Below are 14,645 nucleotides of genomic sequence, written 5' to 3'. Positions count from 1 at the left end.
AGGAGGAGGAGGAGAAGAAGATACATGGGCTGATAGGAGGCGAACGCTAATTACAGGGCACCGCCAATTAGAGGGCACAGCGACGGGTTCTGTTTGCCTCGCGGCGGCATCCCAAAAACATCACCCGCTCCCACCATGTTTATCCCCGACGGCCGCAAAGCCGCAGCTCCCATCAGGCATCGCTGCAGACAGCTCAGACGCCGATGGTGGAGGATCGGGGGTTGGGGGGGGGGGGGGTTGGAGCCGTGCTCTTGCAGACGAGGGGGCCCATATGGACGAGCGGCTGACGCTCGGCTCCCAACGCTTCTGCCTTTTGTTATCGATTTTTGGCAAAGTTATAGCTGGAAGTGCTGTGTGTTCCGTACGCTTTCATGCTGTTGTTGGGGAAAAGAATACGCACACTCACTGAAGTATAGGCACTTAGTCTTTATACATACACACACATATATATATATATTTCTCGAACATTCTTCCAAAGGGAGACGCAGATGTATAAAGTTTGCCGGAGAATCACAGTAAAAAGTCAACGTTGATCTGAGATATATATATATATATATATATATATGGCTCCGTCGTGTGAGTTCCCGTCTGAATTCATATCCTCTTTCACATTCTGTCATTATTTCACGCCCCCCCCCCCCACCCGCCCTGTGATACATGATTGTTTTTAATGCTCTGAAAGTCCCTCTATAGTCTAATATGGCTTCTTGAAATCCTTCAAAACGGGCAATCAACGAAGTTCCAATGTCACGCCCACTTTGTGGCGCTACGCCTCATGCTCAGTCTAGAGTTCACAGAGTTCTCCCCCCTTCCCCCGCCTCAAAAAGCTCCGATCTCTGTCCCCCACCCCTGGGACGACTTGGCTGACCCGTTCAAGACCCGGCGCTGAGCTGTCGGAGACCCCTGAGGCGCAAAGGGCCTGAAGGAGACCTGTGGCCGGCCGGAGGAGGAGGAGGTGGTGGAGGGAGAGGTAGAAGAAGAGGTGACCAGGGGGAGGGGCGAGGCCCGGCTGGCGCTGTGGGGGGAGGGCTGGGCCGGCCTGGAGGGCGCCAGGGCCGGGGACGCCGCCAGGGAAGGCACCCTGTGAACCGAGGCCAGGGCCGCGGCCGACGCGAGCAGCGGCGGCGGCGCCCCCTGCTGGCACGCCGCCATGGGAGCCAGGCTGAGGGAGGCAGGCGACGGGTAGGACCCCAGCAGGGCCAGGTCTCTTCGGCCGGTGGTGAATGGAGACGAGGCGGCGGCAGCGGCAGCCTGGGACGTGGCGGAGAGCTGGGGGAAGGACGGCCACGCCCATGGCGGGAAGGGAAGGGCGGAGGCCGGCGGCGACTGCAGCAGGAGGGGGTCCAGCTCGCTGGCGCAGTGGGACAGATGGGAGACGAGGCGAGCTCCTATGGGGTCCACCGACTCCCCGTCCAGGGAGCTGAGGTACCGGACCACCTCGCCCACGCACTCCCTGAAGCCCAGCGTCCTGTAGTCGACTGCCAGCGCCCTGGCGTCAAAGAAACCTGGAGGAGGAAAAAGAGTTTGGTCACAAAGACGGAGACGAGATGAGACTTTATTTCTTCTGTTTGTCCCAAAAGTATATTTGTCTTCCAGAAGACAAAATTACAGTAAAAAAAACAATGCCAGTATATAAAATGAATACTGATCACAATTACATGTTAATATAGTCTATACTAAAACAATATTACTCCTAAATCAAATTAAATTACATTTAAACAAAAACAGAAATATGTTTGCGAGTGTTTAAGAAATGAACAGATTGTCACAGGACGAATGGGACAACACCTCCCACCCCCTGCACCACTCTGTGGAGAACCTTCAGCTCCAGACTCCTGCATTCCTCCACAATTCAAGTGTAATGAACACCCATCTATCATCACTTTTTTTCTTCTTTTTTTTTACGCTTCTTTAGTCATGGAAATAACTTGTACATTACAAGTCAAAAGTTTGGACACTATGAATTCAATGTCTTTTCTTTCATTCTCACGACTATTGACATTGCAGTTTCTCACTGAAGGCATCAAAACTACGCATGAACAACATGGAATTATGTTGGAAACAATAAAAAAGTAAAATAACTCAAACACGTTTTATTTTTAAATTCTTCAACGTAGTCACCTTTCATAAAAAGCACATTTAGAGTTCTTTAACATGTTTTTCTTTAATGCATAATTGCATATGTCTCGTTTTAAAAAACAAAACAAGGTGTCTAAACTTTTGACAGGTGTGTGTGTGTGTGTGTGTGTATATTATTTCTTTTTCATTGACTCCTTGCACTCATTTTAATTCTTCTCTTTGCACTCTATATGCTGTTGTACCATGCAAATTTCCCCATTGTGGGTTAAATAAAGGCATTCTTTTTCTTCTCCTTCTTCGTCCTCTGCAACAGGGCGATTTTGGAAGTTCCGTGAATAACATATCAGAGTGCTCAGGGTGTAAAAGCTCACACACCTCAAACAAAATGAAGTGAAATGACCTCCCACCTTTCCCGCCCATGGCGTGCAGCAGTTTGAGGTGGTCCACTGTCATCTGCAGAATCTCAGCCTTCTCCAGCTTGGATGAGCCCTGCGAGGAGAGGCGACGACAAATTTTCACCCCCACTGCACGCGAGACAGCCTTTTGTCCCCGCCCTCCCCCCCCCCCCCCCCCGCCCCCCTGTTTTTTAATTTTCCTTCAAGCAGTGACCCTTCTGCCTTTGAATGCTCACCTGCTTCTCAAACGCGCTGGGCACCAGCCTCCTGAGCTCCGACAGGCTGTGGTTGATCCGGTCTCGCCGCCTCTTCTCTATGATCTGCTCGGCGAAGGGAGGCGAGAGGAGAGGCGACATCAAGGAAACGAAAAAAAAAAAAAAAAAACACCCACACAAACTTTCTTTTTTTTTTTTAAACGAGATTAAGATCAGGGAGACCATGATCCGCTCACCCCTCTTCTCTTCTTGCGGGCCAGGATCTGAGAGGCGCTGCCAGGAGACATGGACCCTGTGACTGGGCTGCACCATGGGAGACAGAGAGGGTGGATGAAGGAGGTGTGTGTGTGTGTGTGTGTGTGTGTGTGTGTGTGTGTGTGTGTGTGTGTGTGTGTGTGTGTGTGTGTGTGTGTGTGTGGTAGGTTTGGCACAGAGAGCAGCACGATGACTTTGATTCGGCGGCATCTTGTTGCTATTACCCCCCCACCCCACCCTTAATACAACGCAGGCAGGATGGCACATCAGCTCCCTTCAATCTAATTTGCTTCTCGGGCGCAGACAAGCCGAGGCAGTGTGCGGGAGAGGAGGGGAAGATGAGACTGTTTTAGTTTAATGCATTTCTGGACATTAGTCCCAGCGAAATGACATGCTGTTCTCCTTTTCGACATGAGCGAAAACACTCTTTTAAAAAAAGAAGAAGAAGAAGGAGGAGAGGATGATTGTGTATCCCCCGGGGCGATGCTTGTCCCCCCCCCCCCACCCTCCCCTCTCTGTTGCGTGGGACTAGTGCAGCGTGGGATCCCAGGCCCTGCGACGGCACAATGTGGATCGTGTTTGTTTGCTCGCTCTCATCTTTTTGCGAGGCCTGCGAGGAGGCTGCCAGCTCGGAGTTCCCTCCAAAAGAAAAGCGGCCCAGCCGGAGACTCACTCAGACCCTCTATTAGATTTTGACATGAAAGCCGACCACGCGGCTGCATGTTTTTTTGTTTTTAACTATGTGTGTGTGTGTGTTTGGGCGCACGTTTTTCTGACGGCACTCTGTTCAAAGAGAGCAGCACTGTCCTCAGTTTGCGTGTCACGCTGCAATTGGATTTGTCCGAGAAGAAAAAAAAAGAGAAAAGCTGTCGGGGACGGCGTCACTGGCGCCCGGCAGCCTGTGATGTAACCAGCATTTCATCTCTGTGCACGGCCTCTATTGTGCCATGCATGTGACACGCACAGCACTGCTGATCAAAATTACATTTAATAGATATCTGCATAACTCCATAACTTTACTGCTTTATTATGGCTTGGCCGTTGCGAAGAGTGAGTGTTTGATATTTAATAATGAGTCACGTCATTCTGCTTCTCAGCATCCTGGTGCCACTTCTGCATCTTAAAAGATAAAAATTCAAAATGTTTTTTTTTATGAATAATTTGTAAGAATAATTTGTGCTTGGTTGCATTTTCAAATTTCAGAATGACTATTTTTTTTAAGAGGATTTGAACAAAAAGCACAAATAATAAGAACCCTTTAGCTACTTGACATCATGTAAAAAGGTCAATTATAATAAGATCTGAAAAAATTATTGATTTAACTGCAAATTCTATTTTCAAAATACATAAACACGTACCCCTATACTGTATTACGATATATATAAATAAATAAATATTACCCCAAAACACATTTTTGTGCTGTAATTTTTTTTTTAAATTTTATTTACTATTATTCATTATTGCAATTTATTTTCCTGTTTTATGCAATGTCATAATCTTCCTGAACTCATTAAAAACAGAAATAAAACAGACATGAAGGGGAAATAGAATAAAATAAAACACATAAAATAAAATAAAATAAAACCAAGAGTATTTAGCTAAAATCCCTTCACAAAGCACTTTCAAAGTATCAGTTTTAGGAAAAGTTTCTGACCGTCACCTGTAACTGTGTTCCTGACAGGAGAGAGTCACTTTTGAGCGACTTGCAGGGTCCAGGTGAAACTTACTTGTCACTATTTGATCTAATATACAAACTAAATTAATCTTTAAAGGTGACACAAGGAAATGCAGTTAACAGATTCCATCGCTGAGATTTCCGAATGTGTGTCACACTTTCCAAAGTCTAAAGTTAAATTGTCTTTAACTCATTTGCTCATGAGAAATTCACATAGCAGGGGTGTAAATCACCAGCTTCTAGCTTTTACACGTCACATGTATCACATTCAACTTCACCCTCTGTAGTAAAATAAACTGACCGAGAGAAGCTTGTGATTGAGTTTAGTTCACAATCACTGACAGTTACAGTTGCCAAGTTTGCAAAGTTTCTCGCGGACGCTCACCAGAAGCCGTCTTCCTGCCCCACGTCGATGAACTCGTCCGTGTCCGAGTCTGGCGAGCTGTAGTCGTGCGGTCTCTTCATGTCTCCGGGTGGATGGACTGACTGACGGACGGATGGATGGAGAGCCAACAGAGTGGGCGAGGCGATGGGTGAGTGGAGGATGTCGCCGGATGCTCTCCCTCCAGGCCCGCTCTCTCCTCGACTCTCTCCTTCACTCACTTATAAAAGCCGGGATGCGTTGACTTACTTCTTGTCACTTGTCCTCCTCCTTGAGTGTGTGTGTGTGTGTGTGTGTGTGTGTGTGTGTGTGTGTGTGTGTGTCTGTGTGTGTGTTGTTTTTTCTCCTTCCCTCTGTGACTCAGCACAGCCGGTGGACCGACCGCCGCCGAGGGCCCATGGCAACTTAGAAAAAACTCTGGAGCCGCTTCGATCTCTCAGCCACTGGCATCCCTCCTCCCCCTCTTCTTCCTCCTCCTCCTCCTCTTCCTCTGCTGCTGCTGCTGCTGCTGCTGCTGTCTCTCTCTCCTCCTCTCCCTCTGTCTGTCACACAACCTCCTCTAGTGACAAAGTAGGACTCTGGCATTTGGGGAAGGGTTGCCAGTTTTGGCTCCGCCACTTTTCCTCCCGTATCCTCTCCTCTCCGCCCCTCCCTCCTTCACCCTCTTCCTCCTCCCCACTTATCTGGCCTTCCCCCCACCCAGGCTCCTTCCACCTCTCTGCCCCGTCAGACTTCAGTCAATTAGCCGCCCGTCTCATCCCCACTACATTTCCGTCTCTCTCCATGCTTCTCTCCTTCACTGTGAACACCTTTGATTGTGCTTGCTCGTTCACTCGCTCAAACAATGGCATGGTGGGAGTGGAGGGTGGGTTGGGCGGTGGGTGGGGGGGCACGGAGAGGTGAGGAGTGTGGGAAAACCCGCTCGCGGCCCGTGAAAACGCTCCATCATAAGCGAAGCGGGGGCGTGAGAGCAAATCACACGCGCGATCATGCAGCCGAGCCGGAGTCGAAGGGGGGCCGCCGCACCCCCCCCCCCCCCGCCCAACCCCACCCCAACCCCCTTCCGTCAGAGAGAGACAAGTCACTGTGAAAGACAGGGCTGCTGTCAGCAATTAACAAACAATAGTGGAGAGAAAGAAAATCCTGAAAAGAAAACTTCGCAAAACCCGCAAGCCCACCGCTGACCCCTCTGATGTGCAAACCGGTGGGCGCTCCTCCAAACAGAATGTCGGGAATATCAGGAGTGCACGAGTCTCCTCAACGTGTGTTCCGCTGAACAGATGGGGGAACATAGAAACACTCTGAATCCATTGAATAGGTCAAATAGAAGACTTGAAAAATAAGTGACTGCTAATTAAAAAAAAAGCCATTAAAGGTCATTCAATTTAATTAAAAAAAAGTAATACATATATATATATATATATATATATATATATATATATATATATATAAAAAAATATCAACTAGCAATAAAAACACCTGAAGAATAAGTGGCCATTAACCTTAAAAATAAATAAAAGTATGGATATTTCAAATGTCAAACCTGCTTGTTAGAATTTACATATTCAAACTAATTGTTTTTTTTTTCATACTATCTTTGTAGTTTATTGTGGAAACATTACCCCCCATAATTTCGAAGACACATCAAGAAGTGTGGGATATAGATACAGTCTTCACCTGGTGGGAGTAACTGCAATTTACCTACTGCAATTTGCAATATTGCAATTTAATTGAAAATACCTGACTGGTTAATGGTTTCAAATTAAATGCACATTTAACCCTAAAATACATTTCACCTATTGAATGAAATCAATCTTAACTGCCTTCTGGGTTGAGCCACTGGAAAAGTTTCATGAACAGAGAGTGAATTACACCCAGACAAATGTCACGACTGTGCTTTAAAATCAAAACTCCATATTGCTCCTCTGGTGCCATTTAGGTTTGTGGAAGCTACAATGATCCAAATTTGACTCGAAGAATTTAGATGAATGTTTTTCCAGCTGCGCCTTTTAATATTTGGGACAGTAGCTGTGACTTTAGCGCAGCCCGTTCTCTGAAAAATCTTCGGTCGGCGTCGGTGTTTGTTGCCACGAGGGGAAGGACTCAGGTGAGGAGGGGGTCAAGAGGGGACGGAGTCCAGCGAGTGTCTGAACATCTGGGCTCTTCACCAGACAAGATAACACACACACACACACAGCACTCATGTTCTGCTGCTGCTGCCACCGTGGGAAGATTGCTGCTACAGACTGCCATGGAAACACAGAGCCAGAGTGCCCGTGTGTGTGTGTGTGTGTGTGTGTGTGTGTGTGTGTGTGTGTGTGTGTGTGTGTGTGTGTGTGTGTGTGTGTGTGTGTGTGTGTGTGTGTGTGCGTGAGTGTGTGTGGGTGTGTGTGTTGGCGAAAGACGGAGTGAGCCAAAGTGGCATGCATCGCCCTCTCACACAATGCCCACAGCGAGCGTGTTGCTTCCTGCCCGGCAGACTGGAAGGGTGTGTTCAAACATACTTTAATGCACCAGTGCAAAATCTTTGTGCGACCGGTTGCAACTTTGTTGTTTCGGTCTTCGTTTTTTTTTACGCACTTGCAAAGTTTCTTACCAGGCCGCTTCGCCGGCGCTCCGCGTGGACGCGACAGCCGGACGAAGGCCGCGTCGAACGCCGTCAAACAACTTTTGAGTGATTGTACATGATGAGGCCGTCACAAGGTTTTTTTTGTTGTTGTTGTTGTTATTTTTTATGTGGTGAGTCTGACTCAGGGAAAAGTCAGACCCCAGCGCCCTTCATTACCACTCATTCCCTGATTCAGATCTGGATCCAATTTCGGCATCAGAAACTTAAAAAGACGGCTTTGAGGAAGAAAGAGACGTCTTACATTGTCGTCGGACTTCAGTCGCCTCTCTGTTGTTATTTTTAGCACTAAACCCACCCACCCAGCTGCCCGTCAAAACCCACCCTCTTTCATTTAAATGATTCACTCCGGCTTCACCCTGTCCTCAGCCACGCACGTACACACCTCCCGGGTATTCCGAGCGTGAGGCAAAGCTGCACGAAAAACATGCGCAAGGGAAAAAAAAGGGGGGAGAGCAATTAAAAAGATGAATGGGTGAAGGAGTCCGTCGTGGAAACGGGTTTTCGTGGTGGGTTTTTGCGTGGAGGGAGGCCGATCACGGACGTTAGGGCGTGGGGGGGAAGGGTGTGTGTGTGGGGCCGAGGGGTTGGGGGGGGGGGGGGGCTGGCAGAGCGGATTTCTGGCGATCCTGGCCCGGCCACTTCAAGTCCCTCTTTTTTTTCCTCCCCCACTCCTTCCATCCCTCCAAACCACAACAAGGCCGCGTCCCTCGTCGGAATTAACAAGCTCATGCTTTTGCAATTTGCGCCGCACACGCACGCAGGCACCAGCGGGGACGCCGCTGCGGCGCACGGCGGTGAGACACGCGGAAAAACACGCGGACGCGCAGAGGGGAGAAAAAAAAGCGCAGGCCTCTTCACATGGATGCGGACAGCGCGTGCCCACAATTTATAATGCACAAACACTCAGTTGTGCTTATTATTTCTGATGCATGACTGTTGCTATTGTTTGAGAGTCCGTGAGTTGGAACCGACTTGGCAGGGCGTCTCGCTGCTATTTTCTTTTCGGCGCATTCCTGTCAAACCGAATAAGCGATCAGAAACGTTCGCTTTGGCTTTGATTATTGCGCTTTACTTCTTCCCCCCCCTTTTTTTTGTTTTACCCCTCTTTCTTTCTTTTTTTCGCAGAGTCTGCAGAAGTAGCCAACAATCAGAGATAGTTCTTTTTTTTATAAGGTTCCCTGGAATTAAGATGATCTGGCGTGAAAAGCCTTGCACTGCTCTTTGAAGAGAGTAAAATCAGTAAAAAAAAAAAAAAAAAGCCCCTGGAAGAGGAGCTTGTTGGAATATGTTGGAATTCAAAAGTTTCACACTATGCAAAGGTCACTTCACCAGTGTTTATTTTTTTTATTTTATTTTTTTTAACAATAAAATGTGAGGGGTGAAGCCAATTTTGAGTTCTTTGCTTCTGCCTCTTTTCAGAAAGTATGCAGCTCTTTATGATGTCACTCAGGGCACTGATTCCTGACTTCTGTTTTATGTTATGTTGTGTTTTGCTGGCATTCTGAGCTTTCAGCAACAGCATCGCTTTTAGCAAGAAGCTAAAAAACTGGTGCTTTGTACAGGAGGCTCTAAACAGAGGGCTAAGTGTGCTCTTTCCTGGACTCCCTGTGTCAGGGCGATGAAAAAATAAAGGCCTTTAAATGTATTAATATATGCCGCGCGGGCTACGAGGAGCGTCGGAACACATGCACTTCATTACAAGTGCATCCGTGTTTACGATGCGCTGCGTGACTAACGTCAGAGGTTCTTTCTGAAACAACGTGTTTCCATGCGTTAAATAACAGGGCACGCCGATAGCTCCCACCCCCCTCCCCCGCACCCCCCGTCACCCCCACCCCCACTCCCACACCCACCCGATGTTGTGCATCAGATTGTCAAATGTAAATGTTTGTTCACAGTCTGGCGCCCCTGCCGAGAATATATGAAAGGCCACTTGTGGTCCGAAGGAGAAGCCGCATGGTGCCCTGCTGCATGCAAGTGCAGCTGACACGCATTGACATGCAAAAAAAAAACAAACCCACACACACACAAATGCACACAAATACAAAGAAAAAAATCCCTCTAGCTTTCTTATCAATCTGAAGCTGTTTCCAGCAGCCAGTGCAGTCTGCAGTCGGCAGTGTGTGCTCAGTCACATGGGGTCAAGATTGGATTGGCATGGGAACTGGCAGCGGACTCGCTTGGCACTGTCCGGCCCCCGGACCCATGAGGGAATTATCGAGCCTTCAGACGCAGTGGAAAAAGGAAAAAAAGAAAATGCCTGGGACCTGCGGCACCACCCGTCTGGCCGTCGCCGTGATACACCCCGACTGAGCTGGACGTCCGAGGCATTCCTGGGAATGCCAGCGCTCGGATTGTAAAAAAAAAAAAAAAAGGGGGGAGGGGGTTGAACAAGGGGGCTTCCGAAAGAGCAGATATGAGGTGTGAATAAAGCTGCTGGGAGGGGGTTAAAAAAAAAAGAAGGTGTCAGGCGCACTCAGTGTGTACGTTTGAAAGAGTGACTGATGCGATTCGAGGTGTCAAAAGAGCAGGAAGGCCTGTCAGAAACACACACACACACACACTCATGCTCTCTCTCTCTCTCTCTCTCACACACACACACACACACACAGCCAGCCCTCCTCCTCATCCGGCTCCCCAAACACACAGATAAATAAAGAGGCAAAAAGCTGCAGAAGAAGGAGCAAGAAAGGGACTTTTGTGGCTTCTGAGTGGGGTCCCTTTCACGAAGGTTCCCACAGCACTGGGCTCGTGATGACATTCACCATGTTTCACACACACACACACACACATGCACGCGCACACACACACACACACAGACACACACACACACACACACACGCGCTGACGGGCCCTGTGACTGCGGTGACTTTCGCTGGTGCCGGGCCCCAGACGGAACGGCGAGGCCCCCGCGAGCCACAGGCAGCCATTGTGCTGTCGCCGCGGAAACCAGCCTCTTTATGTCAGACATGTTTTTCTGTTTGTTTTCTTTTTTATGTCTTTAATGTGGGCGGGGGAGGGGGATGTGGGGAGGGGAGACGTTTCCCCTCCCCTCTGCCGCTGCTGCTTGGCGTTACGGCCCACCCCCCCTCTCCCCTGCACATCTTTCTCCTCCTCCTCCTCCTCCTCCCACCGATCTATCTGCATTTGTTTTGACCCCCCACCCCCACCCCCCTTTCTCTAGTTTTATCGTGTCCCTCTGTTTTTACCCCTGCAGATCATTTGTGAAGCTCCTTGCTCGGACGGCCAATATGTTGTCACCAGGTTGCACCCGCCCCTACGTCCTCCTTATTATTCAATTTCTATCCTAATCAAGGGCACACGGGGACGTTTTTTTTTCTCTCTCTCTCTCTCTCTCTCTCTCTCTCTCTCTCTCTCTCTCTCTCTCACTCACACACACAAATGGAACGCACTCAAATCTAAAACAACACAACATTTTCTTAAAAGAACTCAGGTTTTTTTCCACAAAAGGAAGAGGCTTTTTTTCCCCCACCTCCAACAGCAAAATAAAGGAGCAAAGGGGGTCTGGTTATGATTCTAAGTTCCAAGAACAGTCTGAAAAAAAAGCCAACAGAAAGGATGCCCCAAAGTCTCTGGATAGAAAAACACAAACTTGGAGATCTGCTGCTATTTTTAAGTGCTTAAAGAATGTCCTTTGGTGCCATAACTCAAAGGCAGGCCCTCGGTCTGTCTCCCTCCGTCTGTCTCCCGTAATCAGTTCATACTGACTGAAGTCGTCCGCCACATCACACACAGGACACAATCTTTTACAGCCACGGAGGAGGGGGGAAAAAAAAAAAATCAAAGAGTTTTTTTTGGAGAGGTTGGAGGGGGCATTGAAGGGTCCCTCCGCCAGCCATGCATGTGACTGCGCCGGATTTGATGTTTTGGGGTTTTAGCTAAAGCCAACATTAGCCCCCCTAAAACTACTTTTTGCTGCAATGTGTAACCTTTGTCGCCAACTGTCACTCCATCTTTGCGGAGAGGCGGAATTATATTGCATGAGCTCATGTTTTGTTTTTTTCATTTATTTCAGTCATTGTGAACGTGTGTTTGAAATGTTTTTGTTTTTTTGGGGAGACCCTTTGCTCCTTGACAGCCTCACACTTCACAATAATCCCCCTCCATAACTTCACACCTCAGATTGCGGCCTTATCTGGCAGGCGTCCGGCCGACACTTGGTACCGACGGCAGCTCGGAAGAGCAGCCATAAACCCTGAAGAAGCGGCAGAAAATCTAGCCAGTGTTCCCAGAAGGGGATTAAAGTGAGTGTGCAGGAAAAGTTGAGATTTTGGATGAGGAGGGGATGAGGAGTTTAGAAAGAAGACTTATCATGCTGTGTTACCGTTATAGTCTGTTACGGTTAGAAGCAAACAATATTGCTTATTCTTCCTCCGTTCTAATTCTGGGCCACTGTTAAATCAAATTTATTATATCATCTCAGCTGGTCTAATGGCAAAACACGCAACCGGACAATAAACTGAATGTGACTGACGCAAGTGATCCTCTAAGGGATGCTGGAGGGGTGGGGGCAGACCAAGAGAGCTTCAAACCTCATAATTCAAAGTTAGAATCGCTTGTGTTATTGTTATTACTTGTTGGCAGAGATATCACTTTCATTTATTCTAATTGAAACGCGTTGAATGTTAGATTTATTTTTAATTAAAATCACAGTGGCATTGATTAGATCAAACTAATTTGATACATATTTCCTTGCATGCGCTAGTAACACGGACCAGTAGAGCACTTCTAATTCCTGTATCCATCTGGTGTAAAGTCTACAGAAAGCATTTTGTGACGTGAGGACAAAAGCTGGAAGCTGATTGGATGATCAGTTTCATGCTTCCCGTTTCTCGTAAATCTGCCACCGTTGCTAATTCCCCTCACATTCACACGCTGTTCCTGTCTTCTTTGCCTTCCTGCAGCTGCAGCAGTTGCTTCGGTCCGACTGGCTGATTGCTAATTGAACACCCATTGAAAACGTGTTCTGTGGAAGCCTGGCAAGACGGATGCGCAACATTACACTGTTGAAATCTGAGTGAGGCTGCCGCTGGGGAAGGCTGCGGATGGCTGCCAGTCACAGCGATTCTCCCCCCCTCACCATATTTACATACATATTTAAGCGTTGACTGGCAAAAGACATGGACTGGCTCAAAGACAGACGTGAAGGCACTCACACAAATCCAGAAAGGAAGAAAAAAATATCATGCAGGCAGCAGATGTTCGGGGCAGGACCGGGTTTTGCAGAAAGACGTGCTTGTGCAGTGAAGTAATTCTATACACTCACACTGTTCACGCACGCTCTCCCTCTCCCTCTCTGTGAGACACGGACGTTTCGCTGCCTGATGATGACTCGCCTGCTGTATATAGCAAAAAAAAAGAAAAAAAATAAGAAGCTGCTTTGATCCAGCCGAGGCAGCCAGCCAGCGCTGAGGTCCTGCACTTCACTTCCGGAAGCTCTGCGGTCGGGGACGGCTCCGTTTACCACCCTGTTCTGGCTGCTAAATATACAGTAATAAAACTGGCTGTCTGCATTTCTCTCTTTTTTTTTTTTTTTTGTTTTATTTATTTCTCCTTTTTTTTTTTAGACTTCAGACGGTGATGCGTTTGAATCTGCAGGCGTCCTCCGGACCAACGACGGAGGAATTAAGTGCTGCTAATTACAGACGGCAGTAAACAAACAACAGAGGCGACCCGTTTTTCCCACTTCTCGCCTTTCCCTTCCTCGTCCTCCTCGACCCACGAGCCAAGATGAGGGACGGCCGTCCCTATTAGCCTCACAGTGATTGGCTCTGATTGCATCTGATCCCACGGAGGATTAGTGGACGCTCGCACGCAGGCAGACAGACACGCAACAAACACGCGGCGCCTTTCAAAAACGTGACGTTTCGCGTCGTTTTTCTAAAACACTGCGCGCATGTACGTGTGCGCGCGCGGGCTCACACGCGCTGCCAAACTCCCCTATATGTGCTCGAGCCCACCGCAAGTCCACCGCACTCCCTCTCGGAGCCCTTTGATCCCCGGTTCGAGGGTCCTCTCCGCGGTGCCTCAGTCTGAATTCCAGAGATTCTGGGATAATTCAAACGTTTCACGGCCACATACTTGGTCCCCCCCACCCCGCCTCCACAGCCCCCACAGCCCCCCTGAGAGGAGACGGCGGCGGAGATGGAAAAATGCCACCGCGCTCTCTCCCTCTCTCTCTCTCTCCCTCTCTCCATTGTCCCTACTCTTTAATCAGCCCCTCTCTGCGGCTCGCGCTGCCACCGTGGTGTGTTGTCTCAGCCTGGGAAAATGCCGGCCTAAGTGGCTGTTGCGCGCCGAGGCGCAGACCGCAAGTGATCCAGAGGGGTGCCGCTGAGCCCTCGGTGCCAGCCGCTGGGTCTCGCCGCGGGGCCCCGACGCGCTACAGTCCCGGCTCCGTGCGCTGCAACCGTCGCTGCTCCGTTTTTGCACCCTTCCGACGGGAGGGCAGCGGCGATCGATAAATCACGTGGCGTTTGTAATCATGAGCCCCTCCGAAAAAAACAGAATCGTAAATCACAAATATTGTGCGGTGCCACGAGGGTGTAAACTAGCATTATAAAGTGCCACACATAGGGGGGCCCCAGTGTGATACAAACACAGAGTGCACAAACTCCCGGGGCCGTCGCCGGGCTGCGAGAGCGTCTGCGGAGAGGGAGTTTCCTGCCCATGTGTCAACAAAAGACCAAAACAAAGGCCTTGTGTTTCCTCGAGCCAGAGCCAAGGCGAAGGTCAGCGGGCCAAGGCTACCTCGGGGATCCAACCAAAGGTCACCTTTGGGTGAACTCGCACCATATGGGGCGAGCCGGCGGCCGCACGGCAGCGGTCCAGCCATCGACCGGACGCGACGCTCCATCGGGTCAAGTTTACGAGGGCTGAGTCAAGGCCCGGCAGTTTCGACCAGTTTATATTTAGTGCTCATAAGGCTTGAATAGAGCTTTTATAAGGTGCTATAAATTTCATTTTCAAAAGGGGGTGATTGCGGAGGGCTCAT

General features: G+C 49.0%; 1 protein-coding gene across 1 annotated transcript; it reads right to left on the bottom strand.

The window, feature by feature from the left end:
- Window positions 1-474: 474 nt before the first annotated feature.
- On the bottom strand, window positions 475-5,618 carry heyl (hes related family bHLH transcription factor with YRPW motif like). Its single transcript, XM_076011761.1, has 5 exons — window positions 5,005-5,618; window positions 2,926-2,992; window positions 2,711-2,794; window positions 2,487-2,568; window positions 475-1,505 (listed from the first exon to the last, which is right to left on the bottom strand). Exons 1-5 carry the CDS (start codon window positions 5,082-5,084, stop codon window positions 820-822), a joined length of 999 nt encoding a protein of 332 aa, XP_075867876.1. The 5' UTR covers window positions 5,085-5,618; the 3' UTR covers window positions 475-819.
- Window positions 5,619-14,645: the final 9,027 nt, after the last annotated feature.

This window comes from Nelusetta ayraudi, unplaced genomic scaffold (assembly GCF_046127955.1).
Source record: "Nelusetta ayraudi isolate G7.1 ecotype Tasmania unplaced genomic scaffold, CSIRO-AGI_Nayr_v1 ptg000135l, whole genome shotgun sequence".
Classification (NCBI taxonomy): domain Eukaryota; kingdom Metazoa; phylum Chordata; class Actinopteri; order Tetraodontiformes; family Monacanthidae; genus Nelusetta; species Nelusetta ayraudi.
This window is presented reverse-complemented; position numbering and strand designations above follow the sequence as displayed.

Bases quoted from the DNA above. Each gene is read 5' to 3' on its own strand.
- heyl (XM_076011761.1), bottom strand. From the start codon at position 5,084: ATGAAGAGACCGCACGACTACAGCTCGCCAGACTCGGACACGGACGAG. The intron at 2,993-5,004 runs GTGAGCGTCCGC...CCCATGGTGCAG, and splicing joins GGGCAGGAAGACGGCTTCTG to CCCAGTCACAGGGTCCATGT. The intron at 2,795-2,925 runs GTGAGCGGATCA...TTCGCCGAGCAG, and splicing joins CCCGCAAGAAGAGAAGAGGG to ATCATAGAGAAGAGGCGGCG.